Source organism: Perognathus longimembris, chromosome 5, assembly GCF_023159225.1.
Source record: "Perognathus longimembris pacificus isolate PPM17 chromosome 5, ASM2315922v1, whole genome shotgun sequence".
Taxonomy (NCBI): Eukaryota; Metazoa; Chordata; class Mammalia; order Rodentia; family Heteromyidae; genus Perognathus; species Perognathus longimembris.
In genome coordinates, this window is record NC_063165.1 from 74,636,464 (window position 1) to 74,657,961 (window position 21,498).

At 37.4% G+C, this 21,498-nt stretch overlaps 1 protein-coding gene across 2 annotated transcripts in view; it reads right to left on the reverse strand.

The window, feature by feature from the left end:
* Window positions 1-21,498, reverse strand: part of Prkci (protein kinase C iota) — a 58,039-nt gene that overhangs the window by 16,338 nt on the left and 20,203 nt on the right. For both annotated transcript variants that reach the window (XM_048347135.1, XM_048347136.1), the window contains exons 3-11: window positions 19,036-19,125; window positions 17,199-17,249; window positions 14,893-14,978; window positions 12,200-12,340; window positions 9,574-9,628; window positions 7,859-7,917; window positions 3,072-3,248; window positions 1,882-1,979; window positions 1,135-1,221 (exon numbers count right to left, since the gene is read on the reverse strand). In XM_048347135.1, the coding sequence (XP_048203092.1) occupies window positions 1,135-1,221; window positions 1,882-1,979; window positions 3,072-3,248; window positions 7,859-7,917; window positions 9,574-9,628; window positions 12,200-12,340; window positions 14,893-14,978; window positions 17,199-17,249; window positions 19,036-19,125 (844 nt within the window). The remainder of the gene's footprint in view (window positions 1-1,134; window positions 1,222-1,881; window positions 1,980-3,071; window positions 3,249-7,858; window positions 7,918-9,573; window positions 9,629-12,199; window positions 12,341-14,892; window positions 14,979-17,198; window positions 17,250-19,035; window positions 19,126-21,498) is intronic.

A 21,498-nucleotide genomic window follows, 5' to 3' on the forward strand; every position in this document is an offset into this window, starting at 1 on the left:
TCCTTCCTTTCTTTCTTCCCTCCTTCATAACCTGCATCCCTCCTTCCCACTCATCCTTCCTTTCTGTTTCTTTGTTTCCTCTGTTCCTTTTGAGATGACATCTTGTTACATAACCCAACCTGGCCTTGAACTCTAGCCGCTCCTGCCTCATCCTCTTGAATGCTGGGATTTCAAGCAGGTCCCATAATGTATGGATTACATTATACTTCTTAAAATAAGAGTTTCTAGGGAATACAGCCTAGTGGCAAGAGTGCTTGCCTTGTATACATGAAGCCCTGGGTTCGATTCCTCAGCACCACATATATAGAAAATGGCCAGAAGTGGCACTGTGGCTCAAGTGGCAGAGTGCTTGCTAGCCTTGAGCACAAAGAAGCCAGGGACAGTGCTCAGGACAAGTTCAAGCCCCAGGACTGGCAAAAAAAAAAAAAAAATGTTTCTATAGTTTATATCATTTCCCTAAGGGACCAATCTCCACCCCCGGCTCCCCAACCCCCGCAAATCCTAAGAATTAGTGATAAACCTAAAATAGCAAGAATACTAAGATTTGACTATTCAAAATATAATTGCAACACCAAGATTCTAGAAATTAAAAATATTTGATAACAAAATTTAATATTAATCAATAATTTTAATAGAAATGAAATAAACTGGATTATGGCTGCTTTGATGTATCACAGTGAAGTTTGGAGATATACCCTTCCAACTGCTCAATCTAATTCAGAAACTTAAGCTCTTATTCTGTTTCAATTCCTAGTAAAGCAAAAGATGGCATAAAACCAGAACTGCCCTTTAATACAGCGGAAAAAAACCAAATGTACTTTTTCCCAGTTCAGCTGAACAAACAAGGAACAACTACTGGTGGCTATGTTCACAATTCAAAATACCACCCATGGCTTTCCTATGAAGGGCCACCTTTTGATAATGTCCAAAATATATAATAAATACAAATAAACAGTAAATTGTAGTAATCTCATAAATTATGCAAATTAACTTTTAGTCCAGCCTCTACATGACTTGAACAGAATAAAGAAAAAAAATTCTTGATATACTATTTCCAATTACTGCACATAAAAAGTCATGCAGCAATGAAAAAAATCTAGCACAAACAGTAAAAAAACAAACAAAAAAATGTACCTGGCATGTTCTTCAGGAAGTTTTCTTTGTCGCTGCATATGAAACATTAGATCTCCTCCATTTACATACTCTATAACAAAGAACAATCTAAAACACATGAAACCAAAACTTACAATTATGTATTATAACTCTGTATTTTAAAATCTATAGAAATCATTCACAATTTTAAAAGTGTTCTCTCTATTGTGATCTCTATTTAGAAAGACGGCAATAATTCAGTGGAAACAAAAGCTATCTAGCGTACAAAACAGACAAGAAAATAAAACAAGCACAGTAATACTTCAGAAATCTGCTTCTAAAGCAGAACCACACTCCAGAGCCACCCACTCCTATCCTGCTGTATATAAGCCACTCCCTCCATCTGTGTCTATATAACATCACTCATTTTTTAGCTGTTATTTAAAGTAAAGAAGTTAGGGTTTTCCTCTTGTACTTGAAGAAATGCTAGTGCATAAAATTAGAATCCTTAGGATATTCAAAAAATGTGATTTCTACTGTCATAATTATGACCTGTCTATTTCTTTCCTTTTCCTTTCTTTTTTTTGCCAGTTCCTATTAGTGATCCAAAGCTAAGATGCAACCACTGATTGTATAATATGAGAAGCAGGAAGTTCGAATCACAATATTCTCCTGTCCATCATGACTTCTACTTCAGAAATTACAGAAGACAGATTCTCATTTCATAATATTCCATAATATATGAAACCCCGTAATTAATTACTCTATGGTTGTTGTTGTTGTTTTTACCTGCTTTCAGTCTGAAAGCAAGAATGCAGCCCAACAAGAAAAGGATGATTGGACGCCTGCTCAAAAACATGCTTCTCTGTCTGCACCCAATCAATATCCTATTTCAAAACACAAAAGAAATCTATGTTAAACTAAAATGAAATCATCACAATGAGCAATAAGTTTGTTCTTAGCAATTCAATGATCACAAGGAATATTGAATTTAATTTAGGCTAACCATCACAACCATTACTAATAATGGAACAAAACAATGATATAACATAAAGAAAACTGGGGCTAAGAATGTGGCTTAGTGGTACAGTGCTTGCCTAGCATGCACGAAGCCCTGGGTTAGATTCTTCAGCACCACATAAACAAAAAGAGCCATTAGTGGCACTATGGCTTAAGAGGTAGAGTGCTAGCCTTGAGCAAAATAAACCAGGGATAGTGCTCAGGCTCTGAGTCCAAGCCCCAGGACTGGCCAAAAAAGCAAAAAACATAGAGAAAACTACCACTAGTAGATCTTTCAGTCTGGAAAACTTTTACAAGGCTCTAGCACTTTCCCTGATAAAAATATGATTTGATTTGATTTTGTTTTGTTTTTAGTATAATAATCAACTAGGTATAGTGGCTCAAGCCAGTAATTCTATCTACTTGGGAGGTAGAGATTGAAGGGGGTAGGGGGAGTGAGGGTAGTAGTTTAAGGCCAGTCTAGACAAAAAAGTTCCTGAGACTCCACATCAAAATATAGCTGGACACAGTGGCATGTACTTGTCTTGTCATCTAGCAACATGGAGAAGCACAGTAGGAAGATTGCATCCCATGTAGACCTGGGCATAAAGCAAAACCCTACCTCAAAAGTAACCAATGCAAATGGGGCTGGAGGCATGGATCAAGTGACAGAGTACCAACCAGCCTTGAGTAAAAAAGAGACAAATGAGAGTGTGAAGCCGTGGGTTCCAGTTACTGGCACCAAATTAATTAATTAATTAATAAAATCAATTCTAGAAAGCCACATTTAGTAAATCTAGGCTTGTAAAATTATGTTACAAATATCCAATATCCAAATAGCCCCTAGCAGGAAAATGGTTCCTGTCCCTGAAATTAATTCAATAGTTTTGTTTTGTACTGTTTTTTACTGTGAATCAAACCAAAGGCTTTGGACATGCTAGTTTAACAGCCCAACAGTAGTAAAACAGTGCTGTGCTTACCTCGTCATCATTGACAAGCTCTTTTTTCACAACTTTCATTGCATAAATACGATCCGTTTTTTTTAATCGAACCAACAGTACTTTGGCATAACTTCCTCTCCCTATTACCCGAAGCAAATCAAAATCCTGGAGACCTAAACTGGATGAAGCTTTGCCACTTTCTCTGGTGTTCATTGCCTGTGGACGACATTTGTATCAAGAAGTTATACCTGCAAGGTTTTAGGCAGTGTTTTATATTTCTAACACTATATATTTTATATTTCTAAACACCTAGAGATGTCTAACATTATCGCATTTTACAGTGTGAAAGAAACATACGTCAAACCGAAATAAAATCATCAAAACAAAACCTAATTTTAATACAAACTAATTTTAACATAACAACATTTTATGTTCTCTTATGTTCGTATAACATTCTAAACTATATAATCTCCAAAGGTAGGATGAGCTCCTAGGTTAAGAAAGGTGGCAACAGCAACATCAAGGGAGGTGAAATCTGAGGAATGTTGACGGATGCCTTAAAAAGGCCCTGAATAAATTCTAGGTATGACAGCAACAGAGATGTATAAATAAAACACAAACTATTAAGGCTGATAGATAAAATGAAGTCTATGGACAGGATAACACAGTTGTTGTGGGTAACAGTTTAGTTTTTTATCCTGAACACAGCAGTTACAATGTGAAGATGGAAGAATCTTCCAAGCTTGCTACGTGCCATTTGAGCTAATGAGAAGACACAATCACTGGAGATGTTACAGCACACGGTGGTATACACTAGGACTCTTACCTACTCAAGAGAATAACTTGAACCCAGAAGTCGGAGACTACCCTGAGCTAAATAATGAGACCTCATTAAGGCTACCACCCCCCATCCCCCGCAAAAAAAAAAAGAAAAGAAAAAGACAGGCTGGGACATAGCCAAGTGGTAAGGTGCTTGCCTAGTTGCCTAGCTAACATGAAGCTCTTGAGTTAAAACCTCAGTACATCCTCCCCGATTCTGCAGAAGATAAAAGAAAAGAAAATGCAGAGGATAAATTCTTTTTTTTTTTTTTTGGCCAGTCCTGGGCCTTGGACTCAGGGCCTGAGCACTGTCCTTGGCTTCTTCCAGCTCAAGGCTAGCACTCTGCCACCTGAGCCACAGCGCCCCTTCTGGCCGTTTTCCATATATGTGGTGCTGGGGAATCGAACCGAGAGCTTCATGTATAGGAGGCAAGCACTCTTGCCACTAGGCCATATTCCCAGCCCCGCAGAGGATAAAATCTGAGAAAATGTTTTTAAGAATTAAGCCCAGCTGGATACTGGTAGCTCATACTTGTAATCCTAGCTAGTCAGGAGGCTGAGGTTTGTGGTTAAAAATCAGCACATGCAGGAAAATCCATAAGACTCTTCTTTCCAATTAATTACAGAAAAAGCTGGAAGTGAAGTTGTGGCTCAGATGATACGTGCTAGCCTTGATCACAAAAGCTCAAGGACAATGGGACAATGCCCAGGCCCAGAGTTCAAGCTCCAGGTCCAGAAAAAAAAAAAAAAAAGAAAGAAAGAAAGGGAGGGGAGAGGATGGGAGGGGAGAAGATGGCTGGGAATGTGGCTTAGTGGTACTAGCATGCATGAAGCCCCTGGGTTCAATTCCTCAGTACCACATAAACAGAAAAATCAGGAAGTGGTGCTGTGGTTCAAGTAGTAGAGTGCCAGCCTTGAGCATAAGAAACTCAGGGACAGGGCCCAGGTCCTGAGTTCAAGCCCCTTGGTAAGGAAGGAAGGAAGGAAGGAAGGAAGGAAGGAAGGAAGGAAGGAAGGAAGGAAGGAAGGAAGGAAGGAGGGAGGGAGGGAAACAGTAAGCTCAAAACAGAAAATAAAACCAAAGGAAAATGACATTTCAAAAAAGAAATGGAAGTGGAGGTGTGGCTCAAGGACAGTGTCCAGGCCTTGAATTCAAGCCCCAGGACTGGCACATGCCTGTGCACATGCACATGCACACACATGCACACACACACACACACACACACACACACACAAAAGATTTTAAGGAAGTATCTGCTCATTGTATATCCTACAAAAACTATTCTTCATCCTACAAAGTGCAATTCCTCAAGAAGAAAAGTCATTTGTCAGATGGAAGGATGGGAATTCACAAAGAAATGAAAAACAAAAAGGGTAAAATGTGGGCAAAGAGCACTTGTTTTAAAACTCTACATCATACACACAGAATTTTAAAACACAACTAAAATAGTAGCAAAGGCAAGAAGGGAAAAGGAGTTAAAAGTGTGCTATGATCACTACATTTTCTAAGAAATGATAGAAGCTATTAGGAACTTGTATTAAACTTTAATAAGGATGAAAGATACAATCCTAGAAAAACTAGTAAAAGAATGGCAAGTAAGTTGTTTTTTTTTTAATCCTATGTTGTCACAATGCATTTAACAGGCTGGCTGAAATGAAAGAGATTGACTATTCAAAGTGTTGACAAGGGAGTGGAGAAATGGAACACACACATTGCTGATAAAAGTATAAACCAATATAAACAGAAAATTACTGTCATTATCTCTTAAAACTAAATGCATATGAACTAACAGTCCCACTACTAGTTATATATTTAGAGTAAACCGTGTGTGTGTGTGTGTGTGTGTTGTCTGCGTCTGTGTAAGTATGAGAAACCACATTTGTAAGTACTGTCATAACAGCATATCATGGTAACATCAATCTATGGAAAAAAATCAGTAGGACAGATAAACTGTAACAACAGAGAAAATAAATGAAACACTGCTGTGTGAAACATGGTTGACCTTGCCTGTGAAGAGCATATGATGAGTGCATATTGTATACATGTTATATAGGAGTCTGTTTACCTAAAGTTTAGATATCATCAAAAAAAAGGGGATGGGGCTTCATCTGTGGTGTTGATCAGTAGTGCCATAGGGGAAGAAAGCTACTGATTTGGGAGAAGGCACATGGGCCTCTGTGATGTCAGTAGATACTACTTCCTGACTCCAGTAGTCACTGCATAGTATTCATTTTGTAGAAATTCATCTAGCTAAATGTTCATAATCTGTGTATTCTTGTAAGTGTATTTCCCACAATTTCAAAAATATTAATAATCCTAAAGGCAGCCAGGTACCTGTGGCTCACACCTATAATCCAAGCTATTCAGGAGGTTGAGATGTGAGGATCATGGTTTGAAAACCAGCGTGGGCAGGAAAGTCCATGAGAGTCTTATCTCCAATAAACTTCCAAAAAAAGTCAGAAGTGGAGTTGTGGCTCAAGTGGTAGATCTACTAGCTTGAGCACAAAACCCTAGGGACAGTGCCCAGGCCCTGAGTTCAAACCCCAGGACTAGCATACACATATCTGCCTAAAAGCAGATACATTTTTGGTAAACATCTAAACCAAAACAATAGCAGCAGCAGCAGCAGCAGCAGTATGACAATGGGAATTCAAAATAAAACAAAAAGCAAAAAGGACCACCAAAAAACAAATAAAATGTTAAAAGCTGAAGGTACCAGGGAGAGGATTCACTCCTAATTTGGAGTAATTTCCCTTTGTCTGACTTTTTCTAAACAGGGACAATTTGGTTACACTTGCAGGAATTATGAATTATAATGTTGACCTTGGCAATGGAAAAATGAATATGTAACTACAAGAAAAATGGAAGAGTAGGGGAGTCAAATACTGACTCACCCAGCATGGGGGTAATACACCAGTAATCCTAGCACTCAGGAGACTGAGGCAGGAAGATCATGAGTTCTAGGCCAGCCTAGACTACATGTTGAAACCTTTTCTTTAAAAACAAGCAAACAAACACAAACCATACTAAGTCAGATTAAGAAATGCTATGAGATAGGTGGCCAAGTAATACATTTTAAAATATTACAAAAATAAAGCAAGTGGGTAGGCAACAAGATAGACTATGAATTGATAATTATTTTAACTGAGTACTTCATACAGGTACTTTGTTATTCTGCCTACTTTTTATTTTTCAGATTGTTCATACTAACAAGTTGAGTTTTTAAAGAGGAATCAGGAAAAGAGTAAAACCTAATGCACACATCAAACATTGGAAAGAAAAAGAAAGAGTGGGCAAGGAGACACTATTGACAGAACTAGAATGAGAAAAGGTGGCTACCCAGAAGTCAAGCTAGCAACAAGAGGTATAACACAAAATTACCTTTTTTTTTTGCCAGTCCTGGGCCTTGGACTCAGGGCCTGAGCACTGTCCCTGGCTTCTTTTTGCTCAAGGCTAGTTCGCTACTTGAGCCACAGCACCACTTCTGGCCATTTTCTATATATGTGGTGCTGGGGAATCGAACTCAGGGCTTCATGTATACGAGGCAAGCACTCTTGCCACTAGGCCATTTTCCCAGCCCCAAACTACCCTTCTTATTACAAGCTTTAAAGGTATTAAAAATTTCGTGTTTTAAAAGCTGATAAAAATCTTTGTATGAAAAAAGACAACACACATAATGATTTATACTCCAGATAAGTAAGTAGTCCAAAAACAGACATATTTTAAACAATAGTACCAATTATTCTAAATGATAATTTAACTATATAATTTTTGATTATGCTACCTTAAAATGAAAGTAAGTTTTCCCACTAAACTATTTCCTAATTTAAGTGAATAGTGAATTACTAGATTAAATCAGAATGAAACTCTAAACTCATTAAAATTATTCCTATATTTTATCATTATGATCTAAAAATATCTAGAATGTCAATGTGTCACATTTCTAAATGGTTGTGTCTAGTTAACACGCAAATGATATTTTGTACAATAAGGCAAATTATCTTACCTCTTTTTCTTCACCAACTTGGTCCAAACTCTCATGACTGGAAGGATTATATGGAATTACTAAGAAATCCGAATGCCAAACATTAAAAAACAAGGGAGTGAGGGAGAAAAACATCATCCATTAGTGAGTTTGACATGTATTTTTTTCTTATGGTGAGATTTTTTAGTTCCTACTTCTGATTCAGTATTTAAAACTAAGTACTTGTCCTACTAATAACAAATTACATATAAATGAATTAGATCTTAATACTGACTGAAGGTAAGGTAAAGAAAATAAACATTAACCTGGTAGCCAAGTACTGCCCTTTTTGTTTTTGTGCCAGTCTTGGGGCTTGAACTCAGGGCCTGGGCACTGCCCATGAATTTTTTGCTCCAGGCTAACACCCTACCACTTTAGCCACAACTCTATTACCTTTTTTGTGTGGTTAACTTTCCTGCCCAGCCTGGCTTCCAACTGTGATCCTCAGATCTAACTAAGCCTCTTGAGTAGCTAGGATTATAGGCATGAACCACTTTTAAATAAATAGTTTTCCTGTTTTTGAAACACTGCTCTTCATTACAAATCAAACAATTCCTTCCATAAGGTCAATTCTTTCTTTCTTTCTTTTTTTTTGCCAGTTCTGGGCCTTGGACTCAGGACCTGAGCACTGTCCCTGGCTTCTTCCCGCTCAAGGCTAGCACTCTGCCACCTGAGCCACAGCGCCCCTTCTGGCCATTTTCCATATATGTGGTGCTGGGGAATTGAACCGAGAGCTTCATGTGTAGGAGGCAAGCACTCTTGCCACTAGGCCATATTCCCAGCCCCCCTAAGGGCAATTCTTTAAACTCTGTTTATTTAGAATGACTGAGGTGTAAGACGGAAGGCCAATAACTTTCACTGCCTGCCCTCTTGGTCCTCTAAATGACTGAAAATTGACAGGATATGGCTCTACTCCAAAAAGCTCCCTGAAGGTAAAAAAGAGCCTGAATTCCAGAGCTTTGGGTTTTTCAAGCTTCTGCCATTACCAAGAGACTTTATTCTGCCCCCCTTCTTGGTTCAGATGGATTGAGAAATTTGCTTTCCAAGTTTCCCAGATACATGTTTAAGATTTGGCTCCTATTAATTTTTTAACTCATTCACCTATGTTTAGAATTTCCTATACTGTATTTCTATATCTTTTGCATGATTTCTACTTCTAATAATAAGGCCATGAATAAACAACAGATTACCTGAACATAGTTCATATGGCCCCAAAATCAGCTTCAAAAATTTTCTGTACAAAAGAAACTAGGTTTGCTAAATTAAAAAAGGATTTAAAAAAAAGAAGGTATGGGGGCTGGGAATATGGCCTAGTGGTAGAGTGCTCACCTCATATACATGAAGCCCTGGGCTCGATTTCTCAGCACCACATATACAGAAAAAGCCAGAAGTGGCGCTGTGGCTCAAGTGGCAGAGTGCTCGCCTTGAGCAAAAAGAAGCCAGGGACAGTGCTCAGGCCCTGAGTCCAAGCTCCAGGACTGGCAAAAAAAAAAAAAAGGTATGTGAACTAAAAAAAAAAAAAAAAAAAGGTTATGAAGGTGTCTTTTTGAAATGCCAAATATGTAAGCTACTATTTTCACTAATTTACCACCAAATATACTTGCCTACTCTTATTAGGGAAGAATATGTTTTTCAACTTGGTTGAAAAGTCACTTTGTTAGTGAACAATGGTTGGCTCATTCCTGCCAGGTTCTTACCTGTCTGTGCATGGTCTGAGTGCATGGAAGACTGATCCATTGGCATCATTGGTTCCTAGGAACATTTCCAAAGACACAATGACTGAGTGCATTCTTTTAAAATCTCAATACCTCTATAAATCTGGAAACAACAGCATTTCAACAGGACATAGTGCATTCAAATTTAAATTTCAAATGAATTATATCTAATTTGAAATTTTATTTTATAAAGCTATACAATAGTCCTATGAATGAGGTCATATTAGTCACATTTTGCAAAAAAAAAAACAACCCACAAAACTGACTTCAAATCACCAATTAGAAAGCAAATCAAACTCCTATGTATTATATTTCTCTTCTATATTAACTGTGTCTCCTTAATTATAAGTCTCTAGTATGTGAAATCTAGAGATAAACCCCATGGCATTTATAAACCCTTGAAACTGTATGTGATATTTTGGAGATTTCTTTAAAAATCTTTTCTTAAAGGTGTCAGTAGGCCAAAAATGCTTATCTATACCAAAATTGTAAATTCATTAACTTGAACTCCAAGATTATCCAATACCAGCCAGAAAAAAATAAACTTGAGGAAGAACATCCCATCCATTATACGTGTCAACCCCTATCCCAGATTACCAATGTAATAATTAATTCTGACCCTCTTTCCTTCTCACTAGTATGAACACAGAAGTTTTCCTATCATCTAAGAATATTCAAGCTATCCACAGTAACCTGGGTAAATTATGTTTGCAAGGTTTAGCCTTTTGTTTTTCCTTAAGATTGGATTTTTGTTTTTTTTTTTTTTTTTGGCCAGTCCTGGGCCTTGGACTCAGGGCCTGAGCACTGTCCCTGGCTTCTTCCCGCTCAAGGCTAGCACTCTGCCACTTGAGCCACAGCGCCGCTTCTGGCCGTTTTCTGTATATGTGGTGCTGGGGAATTGAACCTAGGTCCTCGTGTATATGAGGCAGGCACTCTTGCCACTAGGCTATATCCCCAGCCCTTAAGATTGGATTTTTAACTACGAAACTCATTCTTAAATTAATGAGTTAGAATCCTAACCTTAAGAACAAAGAACCACCAAGGTTAGCTAGTTTCACAAATGTCCAAAGAAGATATTAATAAACATGGTATAATCATTTTAGAGGACAATCTAGAAAGATGTGTCCTGATTTTTTAAAAAATCTTTTTGGCCTAATAATTCTACTCCTGGATCCCCAAGAGTAAGATTTATCATAAGGTGGGATTTTCTTTGTAGGAAAATTTAAGAAAACAACTTAAATATTCAGTGAAGGAAACTGGTTAAATAAATTATGGTAGAGACATATAACAAACTATTATGCTACAATTATGGTAGATACAAATAAATGTAAAGAGATAAGTTGTGCTGTACAGTAAGAATAATGAGTTAGAAAAGAATGCACAAAGGTCACTTCTATTAAAACTTGTATACAAGGTCATACACTCAAACACATGTGCCATCATAGTCACAAACACAATTCACACAAAAAAAAAACCTACAAAAATCTAATCTGAAATGAAAAAAAAAATCTAATCCAATGTCTACGTCTACTTATAATACAAATGAAACAGCATATTGCTTAACACGTTATATAAGGAGCCAAATTTTGCAATACTTAACAAAGAAACAGTTGTTTCTTCTACAATAAAATTATAAGGAAAAAATAGAAGGCAGTAGGAAGAAGGAACCAGGAAATTAAAATATAGCTAAGAGACTTCAATCAACAAAGAATGAAGAACAAAGAACAGAGTTGTAACATTCATGGAGCAAATGAACTTTTGACTATTATCTGAATGGGTATTTGAAATGGGAAATTTGTTTTGCAGTTATATTTCAGACTCTACTCCTTTAGAGTACACTAAAGTATGTTTCAAAATTAATATCAGATGAGAGGCTATGTGGGGATACAGCTGACAGCAAGACCTGTCACATAAAACTGCTAGACCTGGGTGCTTGGTAAGTGGAGATTTATCACACTGTCCTACCCACTTTCATGTTTCCTTTTTATCCAGATATAAAAACTTAAAATGTTAAGTAACATAAATTATCCAGATGCACCACAATGGAAAAATGGATCAAAAATGGAATTTTGCTCATTCATCAGAAAAAATGTATCATTTGCAGGGAAAAAAATCATGTAAAGTGAAAACTTTGTTCAGAGAGACTAACTGGGCATGTTTCCCCTCATACATAAAATTAGATCTAAAATGTAAACATTTATGAAAGTGTATAGAAGGCTATATGCATGTATACACAAACAAATTGTCTAAAGGATGGTGTGCTCAGGGGAGGAGTCCAAAGGTGTAACTCTTCTGAACTAAGGAACAGTTAAACAAAATTACTACCAGGAAGCTGTTTTGTCAAGCAGTGAAGGAGAGGGAGGCAGACAAATAGATAATGGAAGGGGAGGAGGGGGTAAATATAATCACAATATTCAATGAACATTTGTGAAAATGGAACCATGTAACTGGAAGATATGGATGGGATTGGGACAGATGGGAAGAGAGTGATAGAAGTGGTGACATTGATCAATATGCATTATACTCAAATTGAACTTGTTGTACAACTACTTAAAATTAAAAATAGAATAAAATAATCAGAAAATAAAAAGGGATAAGTGCGTCTTACCGGGGGTAGAGAATGCCGCCCACATTCAATTGTGACCAGCTTGTGGCACTTCTTATGAACCAGTAGTTTGCAGTTGATGCACTTGTACCCCTGGCGTCCAAGTCCCCATATGCGATCTGTGCAAATGGCACAGTGAGCACGCTGGGAAGAGTAATGCACAGTGTTTTATTAATGAAAAATGACTATAACCATTTTCTAAGATGGTTCATAAAATAGTAAAAATAAGTGACTTTCTTCTCCAGCTCCATTTCCCTCACCATGATATCCATTGCCAGCCCATGGAAAACAAGATAAAACTAAGCTCAAGCTGGTAACCTATAACCTAACTACTCAGGAGGCTGAGATCTGAAGATGGCAGTTTGAAGCCAGACAGGCAGAAAAGTCCTCATGAGACTCTTATCTCCAATTACTACTCAAAAGCTGGAAGTGGTGGTGTGGCTCAAAGTGGTAGGGCAACTAGCCTGAGCAAAAGTGCTAGGGAGAGCGCCAGACCCCTGAGTTCAAGCCCCACAGACAAAAAAAAAAAAAGACACAACTCCCCATACATAGTTTTCTAAATGCCAGGACAGTAAAATAAACAGAAAATAGCTTGTTTTGAAGAGACAGTGAAATTTGCAACCATGTTTCTTTCTATTATCAAATTCAAGAAATTTTCACCTTCATTAAAAGTTCACAGTAACAAAAACCAAAAAAGTGAATTAGACTTGAAAAGCATACATGCTTTTCTATAGAGCAATTCCTAAAGGGACTACATTTTTCAAAGCCTTTTTAAAATATCAGTGCTACTGGGAACAAAAGTCTGAGCATCTCAGGTGGTCATTTTTATTTCCATTAATGAAATAAGGACATGACATTAGCTACAGACCAAAAACGAAGGCCATAATTTACAGTTATGGAGAAGCTAAACACATGGACTTCTGGAGACAGCCTGCCGACTTTCAAAGCCCAGCCTAGCCACTTACTAATAACTAAGTTATCTTGGGTAAGTTACTTAACTGCCTTTGACTTCATTTTCCTCATCTATAATATAGTATATTTCACAGGGTTGTAAGGAATAAGTGCATTAGTATAGATAAAGCTTTTGGGAAACTGCCTGACACATAGTAAAAGTTAGGTAAGCGTTAGTATTATTGCCGAACAGTGAAAATTAAATTGCATGATTAACTAGTTTGTAAAACAAAACTAGTTTGCCAATTTTCTGGCTTCTTCGACTTATATTTAAAAGTCTAATTTTCGGGCTGGGGATATAGCCTAGTGGCAAGAGTGCCTGCCTCGGATACATGAGGCCCTAGGTTCGATTCCCCAGCACCACATATACAGAAAACGGCCAGAAGCGGCGCTGTGGCTCAAGTGGCAGAGTGCTAGCCTTGAGCTGGAAGAAGCCAGGGACAGTGCTCAGGCCCTGAGTCCAAGGCCCAGGACTGGCCAAAAAAATAAATAAATAAGTCTAATTTTCTATCTGGATGACAGCAGCTCATGCCTGTAATTCTAGTTTTTCAGGAGACTGAGATTCTGAGGATCACAGTTTAAAGTCAGTCTAGGCAGAAAAATCCCGAAAGCTTGTCTCCAAAACAGCCAGTAGCCGGGCTAGGGGACTGGGAATGCGACTTAGTGGTAGAGTGCTTGCTTGGCATGAATGAAACCCTAGGTTCAAATCCTCAGCACCACATAAACAGAAAAATCCAGAAGTGATGCTGTGGCTCAAGTGATAAGAACTTTGAGCCCACAGAGGTTCAGGGACAGTGCCCAGGCCCTGAGTTCAAATCCCACAACTGGCCAAAAAAAAGCTGAGCTAGAGGTATGGCTCATATATGGCAGAGCAGAACTGAGCAGGAAAGTCCCACACACTAAAAAATATCCAATTTTCTTAGAGCTGAGGTAACCATGTAACTAATAACTCAATCTGAAGCATTTTTAAGAGTGAAAGGAGGGCTGGGGATATAGCCTAGTGGCAAGAGTGCCTGCCTCGGATACACGAGGCCCTAGGTTCGATTCCCCAGCACCACATATACAGAAAACGGCCAGAAGCGGCGCTGTGGCTCAAGTGGCAGAGTGCTAGCCTTGAGCGGGAAGAAGCCAGGGACAGTGCTCAGGCCCTGAGTCCAAGGCCCAGGACTGGCCAAAAAAAAAAAAAAAAAAAAGAGTGAAAGGAAAACAAGGTATAAGTGGCTCACACCTATAATCCGAGCAACTCTGAAGGATTTGATCCAGAGCATTACAGTTTGAGGACAGCCCAGGCAGAAAAGTTATCTAGATTTCATCTCTAAATAGCCAGCAAAAAGTAGGCCTGAGGAATGACATAGTCCAAAAAGAAATGTATTCAATACCTGACATAAAACTGTAACCCCTGTGTACATCTTTATGAAAATAAAAATTGTTTAAAAGTAAGCCTAGACTCAAACAGTAGAGCAGCAGTCTAGCACATATAACATGCTGCGTTCAAACCCCTATACCACCCTCCACAAAACAAAACAAAAAAGAATGAAAGGGGCTGGGAGTGTAGAGTGTAGTTGAGTGGTGAGGGTTAAGTTGATAGTTAAAATACAATACAGTATCTTAAGACAAGCTGAGGATGTAAAGCCTCAGTATTTATTTTAAAAAGGAATAATAAGATTTAATAACTAATTTTTCCTCATAGTAGAAAGAAAAAAATAGATGTCTCAAATTGAAAGTATTCAACAAACTAAGTTTACCCGGTTGAAGCGTTTGGCTTGAAAAGTGTGACCATTTGCACAATAAAGCTTTCTCCAGCGACGTGCACCCCTACGGTAGATGGATTCTGAACATTAAAAAAACAAAAAATCAGGTGTGAGTAAAAATCATTCAATTAAATCTGATTTTTTTCATGATAATTACTGAAAAAATACGGCTAAGATCAGGAAATATAAATGAATAACTCCTATTGCTGTTTTGTTTTGTTTTGTTTTGTTTTTAAGTTTTCCCAGCCTGGTGCTGGTGGCTTACACCTATAATCCTAGCTACTCAGGATGGTTTAAAGCCAGATTGGGCAGGAAAAGTCCATGAGACTCTCATCTTCAATTAACCACCAAAAAGCTGGAATTGGAACTGTGGCTCAAATGGTAGAGTGTTATGGGACAGTTCCCAGAGCCTGAGTTCAAACTGCAAGACTGGCACCAAAAAGAACAACAACAACAAATTTTCTATACATTTTTATTTTGAAAAAGTTTTAAGCCCACAGAAGAGTTGAAAGAATGTTGCATTCTTTAACTACTTTACCAATTATTGTTTAATCATATCACTTTCCTCTTTATAAAATCATATTTATTTTCAGAATCATTTAGAAGATACAGATTTCACAAAGTTCAAATACTCTTAATAATAGTTATCAAATTTTCTCAATGTTCTAATGCAGTAATATTTATTTTACTGAGAGAGAGGTAATGTCAAAATCTCCACCAATACATTTAAAGAAAGACTATGAGCATGAAAATGAGAACTTTGGAAATTACATTATATCTGGGAAGTAGTTTATAGATCTATAACAGATTTGGATGGAGACAGGACACTGGAATCAAGAAAATGAGCTACAATGGCAAACCTTTAAATTCTGACTCTGGACAAAAAGAAGAACTCTATTCTCCCCTATTTTTCCAACAGTTCTTTGAAGCTAGCCTACGTGGCTTTAACCATCTGTCACTGGCAGCCCAACTACACATTACTAGTTGATCAAAATAGTCATCTTTCTCTATTGCATTGGTCTTCTATGCTTTGCATTTCCCCATCTTTCTATATAGTACATGTCACACCCATTTAACCTTGCATATAAACACCCATTGTTGTTTAATTATTCCTTTTCCCAGGGTATTAAGAGACACAATTAAAAGTTATGACCCTGAACTTTCACTTAATTCAAACTAGAACTACTTTTCCTTCTAAAGTCATAGAGATGTATAGAAACCAAATATAAAAACGAGTTGCTTAATGCCCACAATTAAGCAGTAACTTATGATCAAACATAAGCTACACATTTAAATTACATAGGAACAAAGTAATTTTATTCCTGCAGTCAAATCTCACTAATAATAACCAGCTGGGTTGGAGGTAGAGTACAGCACAGCACTTGCCTGCATGGGCAAGACCTTGGTTTGGAGCCCTTACATAGCAAACGCAAAACACAGACAAATCAAAAAAACCATAACCACCAGAGTAAACATTCAAAGAAACTTCTTTAGCAATTTCTAAGGATTAGTGTTAAACTGTTTAGATGTCATGTCAATCACTTATTGTCAAGTGTGAAACAAAAATAAACATAAAACAAGGGAGTTTGTTCTCTATATATATTTGCATGCAAACAGGCACCTTAGATGGTACAGAGAGGAAGGGATGACATTAAGAACTACCCAGGAAAGGAAACATGGCGGAGGGGGGAGGGGGGAATGATGGAGGAGGTAACAAACAGTACAAGAAATGTACCCAAGGCCTAACATGAAACTGTAACCTCTCTGTACATCACTTTGACAATAAATAAGAAGAAAAAAAAAGAAAGGAAACATAGATAGCTCTGTTTTAAATGTAGTTTCAAATTTTCCATAGATCTGAAAACTTCCCAAATTAAAAAACATGAAGTCAAAGCCAGGCACTGGTGGCTTACTCCTGTAATCCAAGCTACTCAAGAGGCTGAGATCTGAGCAATCATTGTTCAAAGCCAGCCATGAGACTCTTATCTCCAATTAACCACCAGAGAACAGGAAGTGGCACTGTGGCTCAAGTGGTAGAGCACTAGACTTGAGCTGAGGGAGCTCAGGAACAGCGCCCAGGTCCAGAGTTCAAGCCCCACAACCAATGAAAAACTGAAGTCACGACTTAAGATTTTATCTAGTTTTCATCTGGCAAAAGTAGAATTTAGACAGTCACTAATATACTGTAAATCAAGCTGAAAACACGAGGCGGGGGGGAATCAAGTGAATTAAAAGTTGTTTCTAGTATCCTTTTACTGGGCCACAGCATAACTTTTTACAGGGTAGAGAGTATCACTCACTGTCTTCCCCTGGGCAAGGCATTCCAGGACGTTCTGGCACACAAGGAAATACTGAAAGAATAAATAAACTAAAATTAATTAACAGCATATGTATTAATGCAGTCATTGTTTTCAATACATACTATGTAAAAAATAAACTATGCAACTGTGGGTAGGGTCTAGAGGGGAAAAATGGGGAAAAGCAAAGGAGGGGGTTTCACTGTCCAAGAAGCATTGTACTTATCACCAGACTTATAGAATTGTAACACCTTTATACTCCTTAATAATAACAATTTTTTGTTGTTGTTTTTGTTTTTTGTTTTTTGGCCAGTCCTGGGCCTTGGACTCAGGGTCTGAGCACTGTCCCGGGCTTCTTTTTGCTCAAGGTTAGCACTCTGCCACTGAGCCACAGCGCCCCTTCTGGCCATTTTCTATATATGTGGTGCTGGGGAATTGAACCCAGGACTTCATGTATACAAGGCAAGCACTCTTGCCACTAGGCCATATCCCCAGCCCTAATAATAACAATTTTTAAAAAGCATGTGTATTAAACTGAATTTTAAAACTGACCCAATTTCCAAACAGACTTTCTCTTCCGTTGAGACAATGTACTTACCTAGCTTATGTCAATAGATCTGTGGAAGAGATCTATTTTACCAAGACTATACAAGAAATGTTTTACAAAAACCATTATCTCCTTAAACAATGCATTAGAAGCTCAAATTATGAATTCTAGTCCTATGTTACTAATTAATGATTTTGTTTTGTCCTAAAATAGTTTTCTTAAATCTTTGATGTCTTGCCTTTGCTATAATGAACTAAAAGTAAATCACCAAAATGTATACAAATGCACAATATAAAATCTTAAGAGTTCTTAAAAGATTTATGTTAAATTTAAGGTAGATTAACACCAGAAATAGTACTGAAAGTCCAAAATTTAACTTTATATTAGGACGTATACACCTATAAACACAGCAAATAAAGGCATTTTTTTATAAGAATAAGGAACAGATTGTTTATGAACATCTAGTTAACTAATTGTATTCTGTGATAAACTAAAGGGCACTATTTAATATGAGCACAGAGTATAGAAAATACAATTTCTCATGGTATATATTGTTAAAAGCTAAAACATATATTCTTAACACTTATGGAAATAAACCTGGGATATAGTATAAAACTGAAACTTGATTAATACTACCCATTGATCTTTTTTCTTTCCTTGTTATTTTTTTCTTCAGTGCTCAGCATCCAATCTAGTCTTCCACATGCTGAGCAACCGCTCTACCACTGAGCAACCAGTCCTTGGTTTTCTTCAGACAAGGTCTTGCTATGTAACCTAGACTGGCCTGGAATTCTTTCATCTTCCTACCTCTGGCAGAGAGTTTGGATTATAGGTGTGCTATCATACCTGGTTAATCAATCATTTCTCTAGATATTCGTTGTAATATTATACCAGAAAAAGATAACTTTTAAAGCTGTACTTGTATCATAACAAATTTTCTTAAACTTGCTGTGAAACAAAAGATCATATGTCAATATCCAAAAAGATAATTCTAGCAACTCCGGAGGTTGAGATCTGGAAGACAGCAGTCTGAAGCCAGCCCTGGCAGAAAAGTCCATGATATTCCATCTAACTAGCTAAATGCTAGTCCAAGGAGGTATGCAACTATAACAAAGATTGTCAAGTGTAGATTGATTTGCTTTCTCTAGCATTTAGTAAACTTCTGAAGGACAATTTCATTGGTCTGAGGCACATAGAGTAAGAAGATACAAGGATTATATTTTTAAATGATCAACAATAAAGGGTTATTTAAAAATACAGCCCTAGAAGAGTAAGAAACAATTATTCTTTTACCATGAATCAAGAGTTCAGAATCCTTGTTTAGCTCATAAAGTCGAAAGGCTTCTTCTAGCTCCAACTGAGATGATACTGTACATGGGTCTCCTAAAAAAATCAAGAAAAGAAAACTCACTTTTTTAAAACCTCTAAATGTGATGATTAGTAGACAAGCTCTATGTTTTGGGAATTATCTGGCAAGGATAGATCTTTAGGTATTTATTTACACAGCTCTATTCTCTGAAGCAGTGACATTTCTATATGCACAAAATACTACACGAGGTTCACATACCAAATTTTACACATAGAAAACCATTTTGTTTTTAATAAGGCATATATTGGGGCTGGGAATGTGGCTTAGCAGTAGAGTACTTGCCTAACATGCATGAAGTCCTGGCTTCGATTCCTCAGCACCACATAAACAGAAAAAGCCGGAAGTGGCGCTGTGGCTCAAGTGGCAGAGTACTAGCCTTGAGCAAAAGAAGCCAGGGACAGTGCTCAGGCCCTGAGTCCAAGCCCCAGGACTGGCCAAAAAAAAAAAAGTATATGTTGAGAATGTATATGTTGTTGAAAGCAAACAAAATCTACTCTACTCACACTTTGAACTCAGGGCTGCCTGACTGGTGGGCATGACCAAGAGCAAGCTTTGTGTTAGCTGACTTTGAGAAAAGTGGGGAAAGTAGTCCTACTATGACATTAACTGTTGGTCATTTTGTCAATTTTTTTCCCTTCATATGACAGCCAGCTCCAGGAGTCACAGCACAGAAACCACTAAAGCACTATAAACTCAAGAATGGTGGGGCTGAGCTGTTTTTAAATATAAATGCTGTTTTGGTAAACGTGCACATAGAAAAAGGAAGGAAGTAGCATCTCTCTGAGCTAGCCAACCAAAGAACTAAATCATCCCTGACATTCAAGAAGTGCCACATCTCCCTGGACAATGCATTCCTCAAGCAACAAGTCACTGAAAACAAAGTGGGACTGAGATGGGGCATCCGCTCTGTCATTCTTTTGCTCATTCCTGTGGCTACACTAAACATGACAGCAGACTAGATGCTACCAGCCAGCCTGAGCCTCAAGCAGTCTCAGTACAGAACCCAGGTACCTAAGGGGGGGAAAAATGCAGTCACTTCCTTTAGAGCTGTCTTTAAAAACAAAGTGACTTTTGTTTTCCCTTTTCTACTGAATGGGCTGCTGAATCCCTACTGCCATTTTATCTTTCTTTTTTGAGACAGTCTTGCACAGGCTGGCCTCAAATCTATGATCTTCTAACTTCAGCCTCTCAAATGCTGAAATTATAGCTCTTCAAGTCTTAAACTTATTTTAGGAATTCTGAGACATAATTTAAAATCTACTCTATATAGCCTGCCACTTAATTCCCATCATGGTATGACTTTTTAGCAAACTGTTAGATAATAATTCCTTAATAAAATCACATACCACTACTACTCTATAAGAATACCTGTCATATCCAAATATATTTACATGTAAAAGAAATAAAGCTCAAACTGTATCTTCTACCATCAGCAAATATTCACCAAAATGGGTAAAAACATAAGAACTTTGAAACTACAATACTTAGAAAAAAACATAGGGGCAGTTTCATGACACTGGATTTTGCAGTGATTTCTTGGTTATAACATCAAAAGCACAGTCAAAAGTAAATTGAGCAGTAGTTAAGATTTCAGGTGTGAGCTACGGGAGCTCCATCTTGACTAAGTAGTTACGGCTCACTGTGGCCCTAACTGAGGTTCAAAGCAAAAATCAAGTTGAACTTCTTTTTGCTTTTTCACAATTTGAATATTCATTTTTACTGTAAGTCTTAGCAACCTCAGCATATGACTATTAAGTCAAGAATGTTCACCTTTTTGCTTAAAGGAAGTACTTTATGGCTTCTCTTTGTTGTATCCGAATTGCTAGTATCACTACTCTTAAGCTTTAGTAATTAAGATTCATTGTTTTTTTAGATTATATTCCAGAATTATTTTCATAGGCTAATGTAAACTTCAGCATATGTGTATGTGTATAATGTATACTGCAGCTTTTGCTTCTTCAGCACTATATTTAAGAATAAGCCAAGGGACCCAAGTGCCACTGGCTCACTCTAAATAATCACAAAGAGGTATGAGAATAAGTTCATAACAAACACTTCATATGTTCAAATCTAGTTTGCTTCTCTTGGGTTGAGAATGTTTGCTTCAAGAATTGCCTCTTTGGATCTTGTTTAATGCCTGATAAAGACAAATGCATGACTTAGAAGTAGAACATTCCATGTAAGCCATAACGAAACAAAAGCAGGAAAGCTGTCTTCTAAATGCACTCTACCTATTACAGTCTAAATTCACATCTTAACACACAATTTACTCCATCTCCAAAATGACCAGAAAAAAAGCAGGCTGGAGGCATGGTTCAAGTAGTAAAAAGCCAATCTAGTAAACATGAGGTTCTAAGTACAAACTCCAGTATCACAAAAATACACAT